Source organism: Spermophilus citellus (genome assembly GCF_964194105.1).
Source record: "Spermophilus citellus genome assembly, chromosome: 8".
Lineage (NCBI taxonomy): Eukaryota > Metazoa > Chordata > Mammalia > Rodentia > Sciuridae > Spermophilus > Spermophilus citellus.
In genome coordinates this window covers 94,590,227-94,609,017 of record NC_138189.1, presented here as the reverse complement: position 1 = coordinate 94,609,017, position 18,791 = coordinate 94,590,227, and the positions used below count along the sequence as shown (strand labels likewise).

The 18,791-nt window shown below is 34.5% G+C and overlaps 1 protein-coding gene across 1 annotated transcript in view; it reads right to left on the bottom strand.

Annotated features, from left to right (window-relative positions):
- Positions 1-18,791, bottom strand: part of ZGRF1 (zinc finger GRF-type containing 1) — a 92,562-nt gene that overhangs the window by 2,818 nt on the left and 70,953 nt on the right. Inside the window, exons 20-23 of the mRNA XM_081303966.1 lie at positions 12,565-12,642; positions 11,965-12,112; positions 8,300-8,427; positions 6,595-6,718 (exon numbers count right to left, since the gene is read on the bottom strand). Of these exons, the coding sequence (XP_081160092.1) occupies positions 6,595-6,718; positions 8,300-8,427; positions 11,965-12,112; positions 12,565-12,642 (478 nt within the window). The remainder of the gene's footprint in view (positions 1-6,594; positions 6,719-8,299; positions 8,428-11,964; positions 12,113-12,564; positions 12,643-18,791) is intronic.

The following is an 18,791-nucleotide window of genomic DNA, read 5'->3' as shown; positions in this document are numbered from 1 at the left end:
AAAAATACTAAAATATTACAAAGGGTTTTGTCTTGGAGTGGTGAGGTTATAGATGCATTATTTTTACCTTTACTTTTTTGCAATTTAACACTTCCTATAATGAATACTAGATATTACCTATTTCTTTTACTTTAATTATGAACTAGCTTACATATACAGAAAAGTAAATAAAATAATATGACATCCATGTGCCAAGCAACCAGATTTGTTATTAGCTTTGGTCATGTTTGCTTCACAACTCTCTTTGGTTAAAAATAAAGTATGACATATATAGCAAAATTCCCCCCACATTATTTTGCTCTACCACTTTCCCCAGGAATGATCCCAATCCTGAATTTGTTTTGTAGCATTCCCATGCACTTTTATATGTTGTGTATTACACTGGTATATGTCTATAAATAATCATCTGACATGTTTTTGAAATTCACATAAATGGCATTTTCAATAAGTATCCCTTTGCACCTTGCTTCTTTCAACATCCATTATATTTTTGAGAATTATCTGTATGGATCTAGTTCATTCATCTTAAAATTTCTATATTATTCTACTTGATGACTAAATCATTTTTCAGTCTATTCTTTATTTGCCCTTTTAAAATTTCCCCAAATAAAAATATACTTCACATTTTAAAAGGCATTAACAACAGATAAGTGGAAAAACAAAAAGCAGAAGAACATATATGTTACCGTTTTTTTAAAACAAATGGGAAATAATTTATGTATTTGCTTCTACTGTTATAAAATATCACTGGAAAGATATAAAAAAGGGATGACTATTGCTGTGGGGAAGAGAAATAGTGATTGAGGGACCAAAGTAGAAGCTTTCACAGCCTCCATACTTGTGGTTCTTATTGAATACTGAACTAAGTAACTAGTGCCTACCCCAAAAATGCTTTTAGAATTTGAAAATTATTTTTAAATTAAGATTTTTTTTTTAAAAAAGTTTTAAAAAGTCTGGTTCAAAAGAAGCCATACACTTATAGGAGGGATAGAAATTTTGAATCTTATAATTAAAAGCTCAAGACAACTGAAAGCTTGGTTCTTTACAAAACTGACTACAACTCAACTAAAAATTCAATGCAGTCAAATGTGGTGGAGTACACCTGTAATACCAATGGCTCAAGAGGCTAAGGCAGAAAGGACAGCAAATTCAAGGCCAGCCTGGGCAATTTAGCAAGATCTTGTCTCAAAATAAAAAATAAAAAGGGGTGGGGATATAGTTCAGTGGTAAAGTCTTCCTTGAGTTCAATTCCCAGTATCGGGGAGGGTGGGGGGGGAACTCAATGCAACCTAAAACACAAAAGTAAAGGGGAATTATGAATTAAGAAACAAGAAAAAAAACTGCCTTGCAGAATCCATTCCCTAATATCTAAAGGAACAATATTAGAAAAATAAATAAAAATAAAAATAAAACTAATAACAGTAATAAAGAACCAAATTTAGCAGTTATGCAACACAAAAAGGTATATGGCTAATCTAATGCCATAAACTTTAAAAAAAAAAAAAGTGCTCATCATCAGGAGTTAAATAAGATTCAGGGGTAAAGGGGAGAACTCAGCACCATGAGATTCCTAACCTCAGCTGAAGTGATATAATGGAAATGGCTCCTAAGTATAATAATAAAATAATAAATAAAATAAGAGATCCCAAAATCCAACCACTTGGAGTGAATTCTAGTACAGTGTATTTAATGAAACTAACCTTAGATACGAGAGTGCACACATAAACTAATAAAGACAGCTGGGTGCAGTGGTGCACACTAATAAAGACAGCTGGGTGCAGTGGCTCAGAAGGATAAGGCAGGAGGATCTTGAATTCAAAGCCAGCCTTAGCAACTTAGTGAGATCCTAAGAAATTCAGCAAGACCCAGTCTCTAAATAAAATATTAAAAAGGGCTCAGGATGTGGATTAGTGATTAAGTGCCCCTAGGTTGGTTCAATCCCTAGTACCAAAAAACAAAAACAAAAACCAAAAAACTAATAAAGACATCACATATGGCTAGCTGTGGTGACACATGCCTGTAATCCCAGTGACTGAGGAGGTAAGATGGAGGATCATAAATTCAACGTTAACCTCAGAAATTTAGCAAGAGATTCAGAAACATAGTGAGACCATGTCTCAAAATAAAATACATTGGCCGGGCATGGTGGTGCACACCTATAATCCCAGCAACTCGGGAGGCTGAGGGATTATAGCCTCCATACAAAGTTCTGGAGTTCAAAGTCATCCTCAGCATTGACAAGGCACTAAACAACTCAGTGAGATCCTGTCTCTATATAAAATACAAAATAAGGCTGAGCATGTGGCTCAGTGGTTGAGTGCCCCTGAGTTCAATCCCTGATACCAAAAAAAATTTTTTTATTAAATAAGATACATTGCTGCTGGGACTGCAAATTGGTGCAATCACTCTAGAAAGCAGTATGGAGATTCCTCAGAAAACTTGGAATGGAACCACCATTTAACCCAGTTATCCCACTCCTTGGTATAAAACCAAAGAACTTAAAATCAGCATACTACACTAATGCAGTTAATTGATGTGGATATATTACATTGACACATTGATATGTAAATGTTTAGTAGAAGCTCAGTCCACAATAGCTAAGCTATGGAACCAACCTAGATGCCCTTCAACAGATGAACAGATAAAGAAAATGTGGTATATATACACAATGGAATATTACTCAGCCATAAAAAAAGAATGATTTTACAATTTTGCCAGTAAATGGATGGATCTGGAGATTATCACGCTAAGTGAAAAAAAGCCAATCCCAAACACCAAAGTCAAATGTTCTCTCTGATATTTAGATGCTAACACACATTAAGGGCAGGGGAGAATAGGAATTCACTGATTTAGACAAAGGGGAATAAAGGAAAGGGAGGGTGGATAGGAATAGAAAAGATGGTAAAATGAATCAGATATAACTTTCCTATGTTTGTATATGAATACACCACTAGTAAAACTCCATATCACATACAACCACAAGAATGGGATCCTAATTAGAATGTTATACTCCATGTATATATAATATGTCCAAATACACTCTACTGTCATGTATATCTAAAAATAATTAAAAAATAAAAATTAAAAATAAAAAGGGCTCAGGATGTAGCTAGTTGTAAGGGCCCTTGGGTAAAGTGCACCTGGATTAAATCTCTAATACCCCCCAAAAGAAAAAAAAAGATAGTACACATTCTTAACCTAGTTCTCTTTCAATCCAACTTTAAACCCTTCTGCCACCAGGGTATCAGAGAAATACAGAGAATATAGAATATAAATCTGAAAAAGCTTCCCTCCCCCGCCAAAATACTGTCTTTGTTGGCTTTGTGCTATTATAACAGACTATCCGAGACTGGGTAATTTATAATAAATGGAAATTTACTTCTCATAGTTCTGGAGGCCGGAAAATACAAATTTAAGTTACAGCATCCAGTGAGCAACCAGTTTTGGGGGTGTCGGGGGGTTACCAGGGATTGAACCCAGGGGTACTCAACCACTGAGTCACATCCCCAGCCCTTTTATTTATTTTGAGACAGAGTCTTGCTAAGTTACCTAAGGCCTCGCTAATTTGCTGAGGATGGTTTTGAACTTCGATTCTCCAGCTTAGCCTCCTGAGCCACTGGGATTCCAGTGAGCAATTTCTTGATGCATTTTCCCATGACAGAAGGCAAGAGGGTGAGGGGTTCAGGGTGCCAAAGGGGGCCATACTCCTTATATTAGTAATCCAATCCCATGATAATAGCATTAATCCATTTATTCAGATACAGCCCTCATGACCTAAACATCTCTAAAAGGTCCTACCTCCAACACCTCCACATTGCAGATCAAATGTCCAGCACACAAACTTTGGGGGACACATTCAAATCATAGCTGATACATTCGGAATTCATCTTAGAAAAAGCATAACCAAGGAACAGAAGAAAAATGTCCATAAGTGTTTAAACATTAGTATCAAATCCAAATATAATCCAGTAAAACAATCTCAGAAGTAAGATAATAAAAGGGAAATTTCAACACTAAAGAAATAGATTGGCTTTCAAGACAATAACTTTAAAGAACTAATTAACTGGGGCTGGGGTTGTGGCTCAGAGGTAAAGTGCTCACCTAGCATGCACAAGGCACTGGGTTCAATCCTCAGCACCACATAAAAATAAAGATATTTTGTCCATCTATAACTACAAAACAAATATTAAAAAAAGAACTAATTAACCAAAGAAAGCCAAGAACAAATAGAATTTTTTCACAAAAAAGTCACTACAACTCAACTTAAAATTCAATGATGAAGTCTCACACTTCTGTGCCTTAACATGTAAAATTTATTATGTTCCTTTTCCTATTAAAAAAAAAAAAAAGAAACCTCAAAGCAATTTGAAATTGAAATGTAAGGGAACAGAAATTAAATTTCTGATATAAAAGAAAGGTTCCATAGATAATGCAGATGAAAAATTAAATATAAATAAAAGAAAGTTAACATTGGGGGAAATCTTAATGATATTGAATTTGGCAACAATTTTGTGGCTATGACATCAAAAACACAAGCAACACAAAATATATATAAATTGGACTTCATCAAAATTAAGAACTGTTCATCAAAGGATACTATGGAGAAAGTGAAAATACTACCTTTAGAATGAGAGAAAATGTTTGCAAATCACATATTTGATACGGAATTAATATCCAGAATGCAGAAAGAAGTCCTACAATTCAACAAGAAAAATAAAGCCAATTAAAACATGGGCAAGGGACTTGAATAAGCATTTCTTCAAGAGATATATAAATGGCCAATAAATGCATGGAAGATGTTAAATATCACCATCATTTGGGAAAACACAATGTAATACCACTTCACACTCATTAGGATGACTATTGTGAATAGAAAATAACAAGCATTGCAGAGGATGTGGAGAAAGTGGAACCTTTGTGATTACTACCAAGAACATAAAAGAAATGTAGCTGGTATGAAAAACAGTTGACAATCCCTCAAAAAGTGAAACAGAATTATCACATGACCCAGGAATTACACTTCTGGGCAGATACTGAGGAACTGAAAGCAGGGATTCAAACAGATATTTGTACACCAAAGTTCACAGTGGCTATAAATAAAATAAAATATAAATAAAAGTTCACTATTATTTACAATAGTCAAAAAGTGGAAACCCAACCCAAATATCTATAAAGAAATGTAGAATATACATACAAAGGAATGTTATTTAGCCTTAAAAAAAGGAATGAAATTCTGGCACATGGTACAACATGGATGAATCTTGAAAACATGCTAAGTAAATAAGTCAAAGACAAAAGGACATATATTTGTATATATATATCTAGATGCCTTATTTACATGAGGCATCTAGATTAGACAAATTCACAGAGACAGAAAGTACACTAGAGGTTACTAGCTAGAGAGTTGGGGAGGGGGAATAGAGAATTATTGCTTAAAAAGTACAAAGTTTGGTTTGAGATGATAAACAAGTTGTGGAAATGGATAGGTGATGCTTGTACAACACAAATGTACTATAGGGAAAAAAAGTAAAACATAGTCCTGATCTATAAGATGGTGAACCTTGAAGACATTGTGCTGAGTAAAAGAAGCCAGTCACAAAAGGTCATATGTTGCGTATTCTATTTATGTGAAAAATCCAGTACAAATTCATTTAGACCGAAAGCAGAATGGTGATCACCAGGGGGCAGGAGAGGAGGAAAATAACTGCTAAAATAAGGCAAGGAAAAGTTCTGGAACTAGAAAGAAGTAATGGTTGTACAACATTATGCATGAACTAAACACCACCGAATTATTCACTTTTATGTTATTTGAATTTGAATTATTTACTTTTATGTTATTTGAATTTCCCCTCCATTTTAAAATATACTAATTATTTTTTAAATATCTAAAAATATGAAGTAGAGCTCCACATGGATAACAGTAGCATTAAAAGTTTCTTACATTTTAAAGCAAGAGCAATATACTTACTACCCACTACTGAAGTACATAGGGAAAAGATCCTTTCTATAAAGTCACGTTAAAATCACAGGATTCTAGGTATATTTAAGATGAGTACTTGTCCGGGGAGCCCCCTTGAACAGGAGCTGTGCACACACCTTTAAATCCTGAGTAAAGAGGTACTGGTCTGGTATTGCACCCTGCAATGCACGTGGACTTTACCTCTGCTTGGATAAGAAAGTTGTAGCTTGGGGAGTGGGCGTCACCGGATGGGGTTGACCTGTTTGTTGTAATCCTACCCTTTTGCCCTTTTTTGGATAGAATATTCCATGGATTAGCTCCCCCATTAATAAAACCTGGGTTTGAGGCGCATTCTCTCTCTTTCTTGCCTGCCTTGCCTCTTTTGTGGGAGTTGGGTCAGAGGGGCCATCACAGAATCCAAAGAAAAAGGTATTTCTTTGTGTGTTATTATTTCATGCCAGCCCAGTTCACATGAAGTGACCCTAATTGGTTTACTCATGTGTCATGATAAGTACTTTTAAGCTACTCCAATTATAAACTAATTAAGAAAAAGAACCAGGTTTTCTAATATTTCCATTCTGTTGTACCATGTATAATCATGTGTGATAATGCTGAAAGTACTTAGCAACATGTACCATTATACAAAGTCGATCAAAAAGAGTTTGTTCCAATCCATTTTCATGAACTGCATCAGAACCTTGAATAGTAGGAGGCAGCTGTTTGGGGTCTCCAACAAGAATCAGCTTTTCACATTTAAACCTTAAAAACAGAATTTCAAAAATTAATCTAAGCAACGAGAAAAAGAGTATATTGGCAACATTTATTGGATTTTCCAAAACGTATTTTAAAAATAAAAATCCTAAGATGTGTATTGAGACCTGATAAGGCTAATAGTGCTAAAAAGTAGATTAAAGGCTTTGAAATGTTATCCATTAAAGAATCTTTTGCATAACTTAGTTTTTTCCAAATAAACCCTATGGAATATCCCTTCTCTCTGCATGGAGTTAGTATTTCAGAGAATACATATAGAAAACACTGATTTTTAGAATCCATAAACTCTTAGAATTAGAAGCTTTCTTATAATTGATTTTTCTTGTTTTAGAGGTGAGGTAAATTAGGCTCTCAGAAGCAGTCTTTCTAAATAGGAGTAAGATACAGTGGGAAAGAGTCCAAGCTTTGTAAAGAAAGCTATTATTCAAATTTTAACTGTATAATATTCTATGGACATAGTGATTTATTTATTCTCTTTATGCTCCAGTATTCTTACCACTAACCTTACCAGTAATAACATCTTGCATGGCTGTTATAAAGATTAAATAAAGTAATAATGTATTCAGTATACAGTAGGTGCTATATTACCCCACTGTTCTCACCCAGGGCCTCATGATTCTTCTACCCCTGGCTCCTGGGTAGAGTGACCAACTCATTCTGGTTTGCCCTGGACTATCATAGTTTGAAAACCAAAACCCCCATGATTCAGGAACATCCCAATTCCCAAGCAAACTCTGACAGCTGGTACCCTACTCTCTTATTAACTGGGGACTGAGCAAGGCCTACTGAGTCCTAATCTGGTACTCTTTCTACTCTCTGTAGGACTCCTCAAGAAGAAATGCTTTGTTTTATTTTTTTTGTGGTTTAGACTATATCCTCTTCCCCTAAAGATGCTTTAAAAGCACAATGTTTTTCTTGGCTAGGACAGCTTAGAAAATTTCATAGTCTTCTAAATTTTAGGAGACAAATTTTCATTTTCAACTTGTTCTTCTTTATAAACTTTTATACTCTTTCATAACCAAAAAAAATATTTTCAAAATCTAAACATTGAATTATATCTGAGTAAGGGAACTAAAAGACATTCTTCATTGCAATTGGTTTCAAACTATGACTAAAGAGGAACTTTTAATCTGGTAGAGAAATCTGTAACATCCTAGGAGAATCCTAGCACTAAGGCTCTCAAGGTTGTAAGGGTTATGTGATTCAAATTTTTAAACTATACACTATCAAAATTTTGATGCATTTAATTTACTTTAAAAAAGTTTGCCTCTGTACTATTTTTTTAAATATGTCTATGTACTTGAATTGCTAGGAATTTTGACAAAATTTTGGTAGGAGTTTGAACTCAGAAATTTTTTTTTTTTTTTGAGAGAGAGAGAATTTTTTTAATGTTTATTTTTTAGTTTTCGGCGGACACAACATCTTTATTTGTGTGTGGTGCTGAGGATCAAACCCAGCGCCGTGCACATGTCAGGCGAGCGCACTACCGCTTGAGCCACATCCCCAGCCCTCAGAAAATGTTTGAAATAATTTTGACATGTGAGTGCTTTTGGAATTTTTTAACATTACCTTGCAATGGGAAGGAGAGAGGCTGGTTCTGTTATTTGACTACACTCATCCAGCACAACCACAGGGAACTGAAGGTCATTCATGCATGGGAATGGGCAGGCTGCACAGGTAACTCCAACTACTCGAACCTTTATTAAAATCAAAATGCTATTAGTTGACAACTATTAAAAGAAAATAAGAGAATATATTTACCAAAGAACTTGTAGGGTAAAATAAAAAATCATTTTATTTCTACATTTTTTATTATTCCCAATACAAAATGGAAATCACAGAATATAGGCTACTTAACTAAAAGCCCATTAATATGAACAAATAAATGGTCCAGTTTGATATCCAGAAGGAAGGTATTATAAAAATCAATGATTTAAAAAACATCAAAGATGATGTATTTTATTTCTAGATGAGTTTCAACAACACAACATGCATTATGACAACAGAGGCCAAAGTTCTTCACAAAGAATAATGAATATGCTAGTAAAATATCCTCTGCTTAACCTTGAAGCACACTAGGTACTTGTAGCCTTTAGTATATTTGAATCTTGCAAATCTTAAATATTAAGCAGAATGCCATTATTCTCAAGCAAAAAGCCTGAAAATCTAATATTTAATCTCTATAGTTAAACATAAACAATAGAAAAATCGTTGAATTGTTTAAATGATGTGGCCATTGGTCTTGTAGCTTATTAGCTGTACACATGCACACACATGAGTACATAAATTCATGTATACACGTATAAATATGTATATATACACCCTATGCATATTCCCTTCTAATAATCTCAAGTATAATTACACTTCCTCATAGCAAGGGCAATCCATATAAACTGACCATCTCTTCTTTCAACAAATGTGATTTACAAAAACATGATTTACAAATTACATATTGCTTCCACAAAGCCTATGAAACAAGAAAATAATATAAACACTTAATTTTCTTAATAATAAATAACAGTACACAAAATAGCTCTGTAACAGGTTTACCTTCTTTTGTCAAAAACAGAAACAAAGGGCTGGGGATGTAGACCAGTGGTAGAGCACCTACACAACATGCACAAGGCCCCAGGACTGCAAAAACCAACAACTACAACAAAAAATCCCAAAAAACAAACATCCTAAAGTCATACTTATATTAGAAATTCCACAGTATTTATTCAGTTCTTTTAGAATGTTCAATCCTTGAAGCTCATATATTGCTTTTGGCACCACTTTGAAATATCATTTGTTGTCTAACTCTTGTAACTACACCTAACAAAAACAACTTTAAAATAAGGATCTTAAGTTTATAAATCAAGAAGCATTTTTTTTTAATGCTTTAATTTAAGGAAACATCTATGATGGGAATGTACTTAGTGGTAGATCCATTGCAGAGCAAGGCCCTGGTTAAACCCTTAGCATTGGGGGAGGCAAGGGGGGGAAATATATATATATATATATATATATATATATATATATATACACACACATACACACACACATACACAAACATATATTTATACACACACAAATATATACATGAAATATACATACAAATATATATTACATGTATAAATACAAAAAGCCTAATTATGATTTTTCTTTAAAGAATTGTATTACTTTTATCTTTTAATTTATTATTATACTACTGAGACTCAAACAATAGAAGAGATTTTGTTATTGACCAGGGGTAGTAATTAATTAAGAAGCATTTTTATAAATTAGTTTTATTGTAAAGACATATCACTTTAGAAATGTGTCAGGCCTGATTGCTTTATTAGACTGAGAAATTTTAGCAAAGTATTTTTAAAATACTTCCTCTAAAATAGTTTTCATTGTACATAGGTAATAGCAATGAGCAATATATTATTATAACTGGACTTTTATTTAGAAAGTTACCAAAGAAACCATTAGCAGTTATTCTTATATATCATTATTATATTGGGGGAATAAAATGGTAAGAAGATTACATAAATGGTTAATTTGTATTCGCTAAACATAGACAAACTAAGCCCCTCTGGAATTAAAGAGAAAGCAGTCCAGAGTCAACCCTAAAATTCAGATCACAAAAAGTTAGTCTCAAGTCCTCTGACAACTTTTAGACCCAAAACTTGTGTACTGGTTATTACTCCCAATATCTCCCTCCCTCCCCATGAGATTAGTCTTACATATCCATACCCTTTGCTGTGTGGCTTTGCAGTATTTCCCACTAGAGAGGTAGGCAGAATGTATTTGCCTACCTCATTGAGGCTGAACTTGGTTATAAGACCTGTTATAAGAAATAAAATATTGGCAGATATGATGTGAATAGAAGCTTTAAATGTGATCTAATCTATCCTCTGTTTACTACTGCCATCTGTCAAGAGAACATCTAACATGCTGTAGGGCAAACCCAAGAAGGCTATAGTTAGGGTCCCTTGTGGAGTCTTCCAGCAGGTTATGTTTTTAGTGTAAAGCCAAGGTCATGAGCACCCTGATTCAGCATATGCAGTCAAGTTCATAAGCATCTGCTTGTAAGCATGAGCTCACTTATATAACCTGTTGGCAATGTGCTTTCTTTGGTTGCACAAAAAAAAAGGCCTTGGGGCTGAGGGCTGCTTCCACCTCTGAATAAAGCATGCCATGGGCAGTTTTCTAATGAGAGACCAAAGCTGAGATAACACCAGTTGACCTGTAGGGTCAAAAGCTGTTGTCTTAATTTTGCTGGGCATGTTGGCATAGTCCCATAACCCCAGCTACTCAGGATGCTGACAAAGGAGGATCATCAAGTTCAAGGCCTGTGTGGGAAAATTAACGAGACCCTGTCTTGAAATTAAAAAAAAAAAAAAAAAAAAGGTATGGGGATGCGGCTCAGGGGTAGAGGGTAACTGCACTGATACTCAATCCCTAGTACCACACACACACACAAAAAAAAAGTATTGATATTTATATTTTATTTATTAAGTAGTATTTTAGCAACAATTATCTAATACAGGGTCTCAAAAGCAGGATGTCTTGCAGAAAGTGACCAATGTTTGTGTGGTCCAGGAAACCAACAGTTTTCTTTTTCTCCAGTTTCCTTTCTTTTCCCTATGTTCTCCTTTCACAGGAGAAAGCTATTACTACTGGGGGGAGTAACAGCTAATGCCCAGGCTACACTGATGAGAACTTGATTAAGAGGATGATGCTCCTTGTTAAAGCTTAGACTCCTATGTAGCCAATTTTGGCTCCCAGTGCCTGGAAGCAAGTGTCTGTGCCTCCTGGATTCTTGGATACAGTCAGGCCCTGGAAAGCCTTGGCTTTCTAGGAGAGCATCAAAGACAAATTTTCACTTTGATAATTTGCCCATAGTCAGAACTTTTCTTTACTTCTCCTAGAATAACCAATTTCATTGAACATGCCAGGAATCTATTCCAAAACTCTTCTCTTTCCTGTTCAAGTTTATAAAAAGATATGCAAATAGGAAGAAGAAGAAAGAATGACTCAGGCCTAGTAAATAGAGTCTGTTCACAAATTTGAAGACTGCTTTGTAGCAAACATAAAACATGCACTGGGTCAACTGCATCCAAGGTTACAGATATACAAACCTAACTGAATCTAAGCTACCATGTCAGTGTGTTTCACTGAAGAAAATATTCTTCCATTAACAGAAATTAGGAGAATCTGAGTAGTGTCTATAAATTAAGAAGTAAACTAAAGCTATTTCCCCTTACCTGCTTCAGCAGGGTCTTGTTGGTCCCCAGTTTATGCTGCTCAATACTTTTTCTTACATAGACTCTTTCCACAGGGGTCAGATCTTCTTTCATTAGTGCATGTAGTTCTTTTAACTGTTCATTTTCATTTTCTGAACCAGCATGCAAGCTAAAAAAAGAATTACATAAAAACGTACTTCTCTCTCTCTCTTTTTTTTTTTTTTTCCCTACCAGGAATTGAACCCAGAGGCACTTAACCACTAAGTCATATCCCCAGCCCTTTTTTATATATTTTATTTTGAGACAGGTCTTGCTAAATTGCTGAGGTTGGCTTTGAACTTGTAATCCTTCTGCCTCAGCCTCCTGAGCTACTGGGATTACAGGTGTGCATAGTGTCCAGTAAAAAAGAGTACTTCTCTTTATTTCATTTTTCATATATCACAAAACAGCAAAATATAGATTTGATATTCTAAGGTAGATTTTCTAATTAGACTTTCTAAGCTAACCAATGAAAAGATAAGGCTTTCCACTCTTATTTAAAAATCAAATTTAAGGTAAGAATTATTTAAAATTATCATAATTCTCTGAATATCCTGTGGCTTTCAGAATTTAGCATCTTACCTATAAGGTAAAATTGGTTTGGCAATCTTTCTTACACTCCCAACTCTGATAAACTTTTCAAATCCAAGGCTGAGAAGGCTTTAAAGAAACAAAATAAAATAGATATTATTTACAAGATGAAATATAAAACAAGGTTTCATATAATACTTATATTAAAACTAATTTGTATAACAGTATATTTTAGGGTTATATAATTTAATGTAAAATTACTAAAGTCAAACCAAGTAAATGCTACACAGTTAAAAGAATTCTTTTATAAAACACATTTTATAGAGATTTCTGTTAATATATATTTTTTTTCCCTTTTGCAGTGATTGTGATAAAACCCAGGGATTTGTGCGTGCTGGGCAAGTGTTTTTACCCCTGAGCTACATCCCCAGTGCCATTTTATAGAGATTTTTAAAATATTTATTATTTTCTGCTGAGGGCTCATTTAACATTTGTAAAATACCAATGTCAGTATTTGTCACAAATAAAATTACCCCTGAATATAGTAATATGGAAAGCAACAGATATCATATATTTAGCATCAAGATTTAATAAGAAGAGCTGGGCTGGGGATGTGGCTCAAGTGGTAGCGTGCTCGCCTGGCATGCGTGCGGCCCAGGTTCGATCCTCAGCACCACATACCAACAAAGATGTTGTGTCCGCCGAGAACTAAATATTAAAAAATTCTCTCTCTCTCTCTTTCTCCTCTCTCACTCTCTCTTTAAAAAAAAAAAAAGAGCCTTGTTACATATGTTATCTCAATTAATACTCACTACTGCTCTACACATTATCTCATGTTAAAGATTAGGACAATGGCTCGGCACAGCAGCACTGTAATCCTAGTGGCTAGGGAGACTGAGGCAGGAGGATTGAGAGTTCAAAGCCAGGCTCAGCAACTCAGCAAGACCCCATTTCTAAATAAAATATAAAAAAAGGCTGGGGACGTGGTTCAGTGGTTAAGTGCCCCTGGGTTCAATCCCTGCTATCAAAAAAAAAAAAAAAAAAAAAAAAACAAGAGAGATGAGGACAATGAAGCTCAAAGTTAAAATAACTTTACTGAGGCCACATCATTTAAAAGTGAATTCAGCCATGATTCAAACCAGGCTGGCCTCTATATGTCCACAGGCTATGATCTTATATACATTATCCATGACTAGGGCTTTGTGCGGAAGGTACCTTCATCTACCCATCCCTCTTACTTATAGTTATAGCTGTATGCTAAGAACAGAGTTAGAGCTCAATAAATATCATATCCTCTAAGACACCTCTACCACCTCAAAGTGAGAATTTAAAGATCTGGAGGACGAAAGAAACTATAGCCCTCCAAAAAGAGTATTCCAAAATAACACCAAAAAAACAAACAACCCAATCAATAAATGGGCTAAGGAGCTAAACAGACACTTCTCAGAAGATATACAATCGATGAACAAATATATATAAAAAAAGATTCAACATCTCTAGTAATTACAGAAATGCAAATTTTTTAAAAATTACATTTTTTAGTTGTAGTTGGACATAATACCTTTATTTTATTTGTTTTTATGTGGTACTGTGGATCGAACCCAGGGTCTCGCACGCGCTAGGCCACAACTCCAGCCCCAGAAATGCAAATTAAAACTAAGATTTCATCTCACTCCAGTCAGAATGGCAGTTATCAAGAATACAAGCAACAATAAGTATTAGCAAGGATATGGAGGGGGAAAGGCACAATCATACATTGCTGGTGGGACTGCAAATTGGTGCAACCAATCTGGAAAGCATTACGAAGATTCCTTGGAAAACTTGAAATAAAATCACCATTTGACCTAGGTGTCCCACTCCCCAAAAAAACAGCATACTACAGGGATGCAGCCACTTCAATGTTTATAGCAGCACAATAGCTAAACTGTGGAACAACCTAGATGCCCTTCAATAGATGAATGAATAAAGAAACTATGGTACATATACATAATGGGATATTACTCAGCATTAAGAGAGAATAAAATTATGACATTAACAGGTAAATGGATGGAGTTGGAGAATATCATGCTAAGTGAAATAATCCAATTCCAAAAAAAACAGGGGGCAAATGTTTTCTCTGATAAGTAGATGCTAATCCATAATGGGGTGGGGGGTCATGGGCTGAATGGAGAAACTTTGGATGGGGCAAAGGAGAGGGGGAGAGGGGGAAAGGGGGTAGGAAAGATGGTGGAATGAGACAGACATCATTAACCTAGGTACATGTATGATAGCATGAATGGTATGATTCTACTTCATGTACAACCAGAGAAGTGAAAAATTCTGCTCCATTGGTGTACAATGAATTAAAGAACTTTCTACTATCATGTATAACTGATTATAACTAATAAACTAATCATCATCTGGGAAACACTCCCAGTGAAGGATTCTTTTAGGCTTATATTTTCTCCTTCAAATGTTTACCACTTCTCCTCAGCACCTAATTCGATTTTATTTCTGGTATTTTATTTCTGCCAGCTTGCCTTTATTGAGTCTTTCAAAGCATTTATCTTAGTTTTATTAGAAATAACCTGTTACATTAACATTTCTCTGGTTTATACATTTCATTAAATCAGGTGATAAAAAAATAATTATCAAGAAATTTATTTAGTGTCAATACATAAATAGATATCACTTTTTTAATTTTTCATAGTCCTCATTATAAAGAAGTCAGCTATTTTCAGTCTGAAATACTAGTTTACATTGTTTTCAACATGTTTATGTTAAATCTGTAACAATAAAGGGCACAGTATCCTCAACGTACTGCTACCACAGGGTAAAACATATGTGTATTTACCCATACTTCTTCATTTCCTCTCAAGAAACTTTGTCCTATCCTGTCCATTACAATAACAAAATATATTGTCTGTTCAAATGCACAACAAAAATGTTATCTTACTGTGAAGAGATACATAGGTTCAGCCTATCTGTGGTTGAGGCAACAATTCTAATTACACACTTACATTTCTCAGGTCCTTTTTAAAGACTCAAACATTAAAGAATCTCTTTTAAGTGTTTCCTTTTAGTATTTAGTACTTACCCTTCATTCTAATTTCTTGATTTTTTTTTTTTTTTGGTTTTCTAAAAGTCTACTCTGATATTTTCATTGTAGGTTTAGCAATGTAATGTTCTTTCCTGTTTAGTCCCCAGATAACTTCTCAGTATCTTAGACCAAACAATGTCATACTCAGCTACTCTTAAATTTCTCATAAATCTACACAATGGTAGAACTTTTCTGAAGGGCAATTTTGCAAAATTTATTAAAAAATTTAAATATGTTCCCACCTTTTATTCTTGAGTTAGGCTTGTTTCCTAAGGAAAGAATCAAGAGTATGATAAAGATTTATATTGAAGGATCATTGCCACAATATAATTTATAATGGTAAAAATCTGGAAAGAACTTACTGATCAAAATTGTTTGTAATGTTGTGAACAACCAATAAAAAAAAAAGAAAAAAATAGAAAAAAAAAACAATTAAAAAAAAAAAAAGAACTCAAGGAACACCTTAGACAGATGGAATGGAACCTTAAAGAGGATACGAGACAGCACATTCAAGCAGCGAAAGAACACATTGAGAAGGAATTACATAAACAGATAAAAGAAGAAGTTAAGCATCTTTATCAGGAGATAGAAATTATAAAAAATAATCAAACAATAATTCTAGAAATGAAGGAAACGATAAACCAAATTAAAAACTCAATTGAGAGTATCACTAACAGAGTGGAGCAAGTAGAAGCCAGAACGTCAGATAATGAAGACAAAATATATCATCTTGAAAAGAGTCTAGCCAACTCAGAAAGGCTGGTAAAAAATCACGAGAAAAACATCCAAGAGTTATGGGATAACATAAAAAAAACAAATTTACGAGTCATCGGGATAGAAGAAGGTACAGAGATTCAAACCAAGGGAATGAGTAACCTGCTGAATGAAATAATTACAGAAAACTTTGCAGAAATAAAAAAGGAAACACATACACAAATTGAAGATGCATACAGGACACCGAGCACACAAAATCACAGTAGACCAATGCCAAGACACATTGTTATGAAGATATCCAATATACAGAACAAAGAGAAAATATTAAAAGCTACAAGAGAAAGGAGGCAGATTACATTCAGGGGTAAACCAATAAGGTTAACAACGGATTTTTCATCACAGATGCTGAAAGCAAGAAGGTCATGGAACAAAGTATTTCAAACACTGAAAGACAATGGATGCCAACCAAGAATTCTGTATCCAGCAAAATTAAGCTCCAGGTATGACAACGAAATAAAAATCTTTCATGATAAACAAAAGTTAAAAGAATTTGCAGCCAGAAAACTAACATTGCAAAGCATTTTGAGCAAAACACTACACGAGGAAGAAATAAAAAACAATAACCAAAACCATCAGTGGGAAGTGCCTTGGTAAAGACAGAGGGCGAGGGGAAAGATAATCATGGAGAAACAAACTAAATTTTTTTAAAAAAAGGATAAATAATCAAACATGGCTGGAAGTACAAACCATATATCAATAGTAACTCTAAATGTTGGGCTGGGGATGTGGCTCAAGTGGTAGCGCGCTCGCCTGGCATGCGTGCGGCCCGGGTTCGATCCTCAGCAAAACATACAAACAAAGATGTTGTGTCCGCCGATAACTAAAAAATAAATATTTAAAAAATTCTCTCTCTCTCTCTCTTTCTCTCTTTCTCTCTCTCTCTCTCTCCCCCTCTCTCACTAAAATAAATAAATAAATAAATAAATGTTAATGGCTTAAACTCTCCAATAAAGCGACATAGGCTGGTATCATGGATTAAAAAAACAAATCCAACAATATGCTGCCTCCAGGAAACACATCTGATTGGAAAAGACATACACAGGCTGAAGGTGAAAGGATGGGAAAAAATATACCACGCACACGGTCCTCGTAAGCAAGCAGGGGTGGCCATCCTCATATCGAATAAAATCGACTTCAAGACTAAGTTAATCAAAAGGGATAAGGAAGGACATTATATACTGTTACAAGGAACCATTCACCAACAAGACATAACAATTATCAATATTTATGCATCAAATAATGGTGCTGCGACATTCATAAAACAAATTCTCCTCAAGTTCAAGAATCAAATAGACCACAACACAATAATTATGGGTGACTTCAACACACCTCTCTCACCATTGGACAGATCCTCCAAACAAAAGTTTAATAAAGAAACTATAGAACTCAATACCACACTCAATAACCTAGACTTAACTGACATATATAGAATCTATCAACCATCATCAAATGGATATACTTTTTTCTCAGCAGCACATGGATCCTTCTCAAAAATAGACCATATATTATGCCATAGGGCAACCCTCAGTAAATATAAAGGGGTGGAGATAATACCATGCATTTTATCTGATCATAATGGAATGAAACTGGAAATCAATGATAAAAGAAGGAAGAAAAAATCCTACATCACATGGAAAATGAACAATATGTTACTGAATGATCAATGGGTTACAGAAGACATAAAGGAGGAAATCAAAAAATTCTTAGAGATAAATGAAAATACAGACACAACATATCGGAATCTATGGGACACAATGAAAGCAGTTTTTTTTTTTTTTTTTTTTAAAGAGAGAGGAGAGGAAGAGAGCGGGAGAGGGGGGAGAGGGAGAGAGAATTTATTTATTTATTTATTTTAGTTTTTTGGCAGAAACAACCATCTTTGTTTGTATGCGGTGCTGAGGATTGAACCCGGGCCGCACACATGCCAGGCGAGCGTGCTACCGCTTGAGCCACATCCCCAGCCCCAATGAAAGCAGTTTTAAGAGGGAAATTCATCGCCTGGAGGTCATTCCTCAAAAAAAGAAAAAACCAACAAATAAATGAGCTCACACTTCATCTCAAAGCCCTAGAAAAGGAAGAGCAAAACAACAGCAAATGTAGGAGAAGGCAAGAAATAATTAAAATCAGAGTGGAAATCAATGAAATTGAAACAAAAGAAACTATTGAAAAAATTAACAAAACTAAAAGTTGGTTCTTCGAAAAAATAAATAAGATCGACAGACCTTTAGCCATGCTAATGAACAGAAGAAGAGAGAGAACTCAAATTACTAACATACGGGATGAAAAAGGCAATATCACAACAGATGCTACAGAAATACAGAAGACAATTAGAAATTATTTTGAAAACCTATATTCCAATAAACTAGAAGATAGTGAAGACATCGATAAATTTCTTAAGTCATATCATTTGCCCAGACTGAGTCAG